This window comes from Lontra canadensis, unplaced genomic scaffold, assembly GCF_010015895.1.
Source record: "Lontra canadensis isolate GAN:19392208 unplaced genomic scaffold, GSC_riverotter_1.0 scaffold35, whole genome shotgun sequence".
Taxonomy (NCBI): domain Eukaryota; kingdom Metazoa; phylum Chordata; class Mammalia; order Carnivora; family Mustelidae; genus Lontra; species Lontra canadensis.
The window spans coordinates 4,110,055-4,116,054 of NW_022631029.1; the positions used below are offsets into that span (position 1 = coordinate 4,110,055).

At 52.9% G+C, this 6,000-nt stretch overlaps 1 protein-coding gene across 8 annotated transcripts in view; it reads left to right on the top strand.

Moving 5' to 3' along the window:
- The window catches only part of GATAD2A (GATA zinc finger domain containing 2A), a 103,106-nt gene extending 97,106 nt beyond the window's left edge, over positions 1-6,000 (top strand). For 6 of the 8 annotated variants that reach the window (XM_032867773.1, XM_032867774.1, XM_032867776.1 and 3 more), the window contains 4 exons: positions 1,044-1,342; positions 2,003-2,077; positions 2,369-2,564; positions 4,844-6,000. In XM_032867773.1, coding sequence (XP_032723664.1) covers positions 1,044-1,342; positions 2,003-2,077; positions 2,369-2,564; positions 4,844-4,974 — 701 coding nt within the window. In that variant the 3' untranslated portion in view covers positions 4,975-6,000. The remainder of the gene's footprint in view (positions 1-1,043; positions 1,343-2,002; positions 2,078-2,368; positions 2,565-4,843) is intronic. The other 2 variants (XM_032867778.1, XM_032867780.1) reach the window with 2 other exon arrangements.

Below are 6,000 nucleotides of genomic sequence, written 5' to 3' on the forward strand. Positions count from 1 at the left end.
AGTCTGACAACCCCAAGATTATGACCTAAGCCAAAATCAAGAGTTGGAGGCTTAACTGACTGAGCCACCCAGGCTTCCCCATCTTACTTCACTTTCAGTGACAAAAAGAATATTGATCCCATACGTGAGCATGGACTTTACTTGGCTTCCCCAGTCACCCTTCCTGTGGCCAACCAAGGGGATGCAGTGCTCCCGTTTCTCAGATAAAGGGGCCAAGGACCCAGAGTGCCCTCAGCTGGGCAGCACGTGTGAGTCCTGGCCCTGCCACTTACTGGTGTGTGACTCTGCAAGACACTTTATCTCCTTAGCCTTGGTTTCTTTCCTTCTCAAAATAACAGCGTGGGTTGCCCTTTTAGGAGGTTTGCATGCACAAGACAATGGGTATGACATTTGTCAGCAGGAGTACCTGCTCGATAATTAGTCCTTAGTTGACTGGCCCTCTGGCAAGAATGCCTATCACAGCAAGGTGGGACCTGGAGGGTCACCTTCTCTTCACTGTGAGAAGGTGGGGGAGAGTAGGAAAGGCAATTGGGAGGAGCTAATCTGAGATCGCTTTTGTTCTTTGTAAGATTTTATTTATTTGAGAGAGCACAAAGCAGGTTGCAGAAGGAGAGGAAGAAGCAGGCTCCCCGCTGAGAAGGGAGGCCAACTCAGGGCTCCCAGGACCCTGGGATCATGACCTGAGCTGAAGGCAGATGCTTAGGCGACTGAAACATCCAGGCGCCCCTAGAGAGCACTGAGGTTCTTGAGAGTTGGTACCCAGTGTACCTAGTTCATGGCATTTTCCAAAGCTGCTTAACTTCCTTTCTATCAGCAAACCTTCCCCAAGGCGCAAGGCTGGCCTGGTGTCCACACATAGTTGGCACCAGTACATGCGTGCCAAACAGACAATGTCTTGGGATTTGGCTTACTGATGCCAGCTGAGCCACACAGTCCAGGGCACTGCTCCAGATCTGTCACACGTCCTCATCCTGTCCTGGATGGTAGGGGCTCTGACTCTGGCATCCTGTTCCTATGACATGAGTCCACCTATCTCCCTGTAGCGGGCAGGATGTCAGCTGCTGCTGTTCTGTCCCGGGAGCCCTACATGTGTGCGCAGTGCAAGACGGACTTCACATGCCGTTGGCGGGAGGAGAAGGGTGGCGCCATCATGTGTGAGAACTGCATGGCATCCAACCAGAAGAAGGCACTCAAGGTAGAGCACACGAGCCGGCTGAAGGCTGCTTTTGTGAAGGCTCTGCAGCAGGAGCAGGAGATCGAGCAGCGCCTCCTGCAACAGGGTGCAGCCCCCACACAGGCCAAGGCTGAGCCTGCCGCCGCCCCACACCCCGCACTAAAGCAGGTGAGAGTCCTTGGGGAGCCAAAGCTGTGGCCCTGCGGCCTGGGAGTGGGGGTTGGGCGGCCTCACCTTCTAGGAGAGGGGCCTATTCCCTTCCCTTAGCCGGGAGTTGTTGCTAGCAAGCAAGATGTTCTGACGTTCTGTCCCACACTGGGCAGTTATCTGCCTGGTTGTTAACTGTGTGTCTAAATTGCATTTAATGGTGGCCTTTGGTGGTGAAAATACTAATTTGCAGTTTCTTTAGATTTTGTAGCTTTCACGTGCAGTGTTCCGGCTGACAAGTACTTCTTGTCTAAAAGGACTTTTCTGAAAGCCACATTGAGATGCAAAAGGGGCATTTGGAAGAAATGTTCTAGCTAAATTAAGGAGAGAAGTTTGAAGTCAAGTTTTGGCTGCTTTTTTTAATGCTTTGCTTTCCCACCCCCTGTAGACCCAAAGCACCCCGTTGGCAATTTTTTGTGTCCTCGGAAGTCATTTGTAATTCGCTAATAAACACATCTTCTCAAGATCCTTATATAGTGGGTGGCTGTGCTGCCCTCAGGAAATGGCCTGTCCCGTGGGGGCTGGGCCTCATGGGGCCACAGCTGCTGCCCTCGGTCACTCTAGGTCACCCTAGGCTGTCTGTGGATGGTGCTGACCTCGATTTCAACCCCGTTTGTATAGGTCATAAAACCCCGGCGTAAGTTGGCGTTCCGCTCAGGAGAGGCCCGCGACTGGAGTAACGGGGCTGTGCTACAGGTCAGAACTGCGGTGCCGGGAGCCCCTGCACCGCGCCACCAACCAGCCCTCACGCCCCAGACCGTGACCACGTCAGTCGCCGACTGTCACGCTGCCTGCGTCTGTCTGTCTCTCTCTCCCTCCCTCTTACCCTCCCCCTTGGTGTAACTTACCTGGTCTCCTGATTTTGGACTTTAGGGACCCTGTGTGGGTGGGAAGAGGTCGGCCAGAGCACGGAGAGGCTGCGCTGAGCGTCTTGCCCTCTGTCACTGCCTTCCCCACATGAGCCATCACACCCTTTCTCCACTGTAGGCCTCCAGCCAGCTGTCCCGGGGCTCGGCCACAGCGCCCCGTGGTGTCCTGCACACATTCAGCCAGTCACCCAAACTGCAGAACGCAGCCTCAGCCACAGCCCTTGTCAGCAGGACCGGCAGACATTCCGAGAGAGCTGTAAGCACTGGCAAGGGCAATGCCACCACCAACTGGAAGAAGGCACCCCTAAGTACAGGTGAGCCGCCCCCACATGGTGACGTCCGTCCCTTCCTTGCGTTTGTCTAAGACTTGCACGTACACAGGGTGAACAGAAGTGGTGCAGAGCCCTGAAACCCCAGACCTGTTCCCTGAGAGCAGCTGCTTTTGACTGTTCAGCTTAATCACTGTTCACCAAACCGGGTGCCCCAAACAAGTGGTGGCCCTGGGTAAATACTGATTTCCCCCCTTTGTACACTCTATACCCAGACTCTTAGCTCTTGACTCAAAATGTTGGGCAAACCGAGTTTGTGTGTGTGTGTGTGTCAGTCATACACACACCATCCAGTGGACACCTGTCAGCACAGACACTTATCTTGCCAATTCTGGCTCCCTGACCCCTTCCTGCCATAGGGAACATCGTTTTTGCTGTTACGCTGTATCTTTTCTGGCACACTAACTTAATTTCTTGTTCAGCCAGGTAGTGTTCTTCATTTCTTGCTCTGTGAGACGCTCTTCCCACCCTCTGCTTTAGGTCAGGGGGTGCAAAGGATAAACAGAACAAGAACACGGGGAGGGGTGGGGGAAGGGTAAGATCCCTGGGGCAGGGGCTAGGGTTTTAACTAGGGTGGGTGGCAGAGGATTCTGAGAAAACCACATTTGAGGAACAACTCATTGTGTGGGGGGGTACCCTCAGGTGAGCACTCCCAGTCTGCCCCAGTCCCATCATCCCTGGGTTGTCCTCCACACCGCTTCCCTCCCTCTTTTTTATTATTTATGTGCCAGCATTAAGGTGACAGTTAAATATTTGTTTCCATCAAAACAGGAAAGTGAAAGGTAGGCACAAAGGGCTGAAAGGAGACATGTGAGCACATTCGCTGTGGGAATCAGTGCCCCTCCCTGCCCCCACCCAAGTTTGTTGTATCCCCGTAGGTTTAAAAAGGGGGCAACACCATGAAAACCGTCTCCTTAGGCAGAGCTGGGAAAGCCAGGCCGGCCATGCAAACAAAACACTGGAGTCAGCTGTGTGTGGAGCTGACCCTAGAGTTAGAAGTGTGGCCAAGAATCCGAGCCTTCCACAGGGGAAAGCTCAGGGGAGGGAGTACATTGGTCTGGCTGCGGAGGAATTGGAGCAGCCTAGAGAGCATTTGTAGACAAGGGCAGAGAGGCCTTTGTGCAGCACGTGCAAGATGCAGCTAGAACTCACAGCTGCTTGAAAATTCCTTTTATGGAAAATTTTGAAAGTATGCAAAATAGACATAGGTGTGTGCGTGTGTGCACAGTGGTAGCAGCCATGTGAAAACTGTGTGTTTAAGGTAATGAATGTGAAGGAGTAAGTAGTTGCTGTGTTCAGTAGTAGGATGAAGGATAAATATCTAGTAGCATAAAAGCATTTCCCAAAAGGGTTCTCCCAGCACTCCAGGTTACCCTTGGTTTCTGGGCAGGACCCAGTCAGGTTTCTCTTTCGTATGTAGAGAGGTTTCCGTATTGCATTTGACCTCAGAACATTTGTTCCACAAAATGTTGTAGCTGCCACCAAAAACACTCCTGGGGTGGGGCACGTGGGTGGCTCAGTGGGTTAAAGCCTCTGCCTTGGGCTCAGGTCATGATCCCAGGGTTCTGGGATCGAGCCCCACATCAGGGAGCCTGCTTCCCCCTCTCTCTCTGCCTGCCTCTCTGCCTACTTGTGATCTCTGTCTGTCAAATAAATAAATAAAATCTTAAAAAAATTTTTTTAAAAAAATACTGTTGGGGTAACACAGTGATGGGGGCAGGAGACGGGGCAGTCCTTAGCCCCAGGCTAACCCAAAACCTGTGTGTGTTGGAGATCGGGGGGTAATTTGTTCATTTTCCACTTGTAAAAGATGCTTGCTCGTTGGAGAAATTTGGAGGATAGAGAAAGAAAAGAATGGTGTTTCTTACCCCAGGAGAGCAAAAGCTGTACTTCAGGGCTTTTCCCCCAATTCTGCCTCTCCACTGGTATGTCCCTTGTGTGTAACTCACTGAGTGCCCTACAGAGGCATCATGCACCATTCCATGTCCCTGTTAATGTTTTCATGAGAGAGGGGCGCCTGGGTGGCTCAGTGAGTTAAAGCCTCTGCCTTCGGCTCGGGTCATGGTCCCAGGGTCCGGAGATCAAGCCCCACATCAGGCTTTCTGCTTGGTGGGGAGCCTGCTTCCTCCTCTCTCCCTCTCTGCCTGCCTATCTGCCTGCTTGTGATCTCTGTCTGTCAAATAAATCTTTTTTTTTTTAATTAATGTTTTCATGAGAGAATATTACCATACCATTAAACACCCTGTCATTGTGCTCTTTTGCAGGCGGGGCCCTTGCGTTTGTCAGCCCGAGCTTGGCAGTGCACAAGACCTCCTCAGCAGTGGACCGCCAGCGGGAGTACCTCCTGGACATGATCCCGCCACGCTCCATCCCCCAGTCAGCCACATGGAAATAGTGCGAGCCGGGCCCAGTGGAGAACAGGCTCCCTCCTCCCTCCCACCTGGCCCTGCCACCCTCCACTCGGGAAGACCTCATACTCCCTGAGGAATCGAGTGAGCGAGCGCCGGCCGCGCTGCAGAAGCAAGGGTCCCGTTCTTGGCTGCAGAGTCTCGTCGCAGCTGAGGGGCTGCTTCACAGGTGGACGAGGAATATCACTGAGGGACCTTTCCCTTGGGCTTTTTTCCTTTCTTTGCCTTTAGTTTGCCCAACACCAGCAGAAAAGTGGACCTTGGGGGCTGGTTCTGCTTCCGGCCCTTTCTTTCAGCGCCCCTAACCCCTCCCCCCCGGCAGGGTGCACGGACGGCTCACCCTGGACACTGTGACACGCTCGGCGAGACCGGCGCCCGGGGCTTCTGAAGTCAAGCGGAGCGTTCTGTTTTGTTTTTGCTTTTCCCCATCTTAGCCTCCCAGTCTTTGACTGCCTTCCTTCATGGCAATCTTTAGGTTGACAGATTTTTTTTAATCACCTCATGATGATGGAGTTTAAAGTAAACCGTGCAGACCTAGGGGTCCCTGCCGAGCACGGCCCCCACACCCCAGAGGGTGGGCCACTGACTGCCTAGCCCTCACTCTAGCGGAAGGCCTCTGCTGCTGCTCATCCCGGAGACCTTGGACCTCCCACACTTAGCAGAACAACAAACTGCAACCCAGACCCCAGCCAGAGGGCCTGGGATTCCAGAAGCCGCACGCCGCCAGTAGAGGAGGGAGAGAGAATTGGCAGCAACACCCAGAGCCTGAGTGGGAAGTTGAAGGGGCGGGCTACTGTGTTTTTTTTGTTGTGGTGGTTTTATTTTATTAAATTCTTCCTTTACTTATTTTGATGGACACCATCTTAAGCTGTCCTGGCCTATGCTCCTGTCAGGTGTGTCTGGTGGGGAGGTACCCCTGCCCTTCCAAGACTTCAGGGTTTTCATTTGGGTCTAGTTTAGAACCTTCCCTTAAAACAGGGCCATGCTGCCAGGGTTCGCCTTCAGACTGTTTT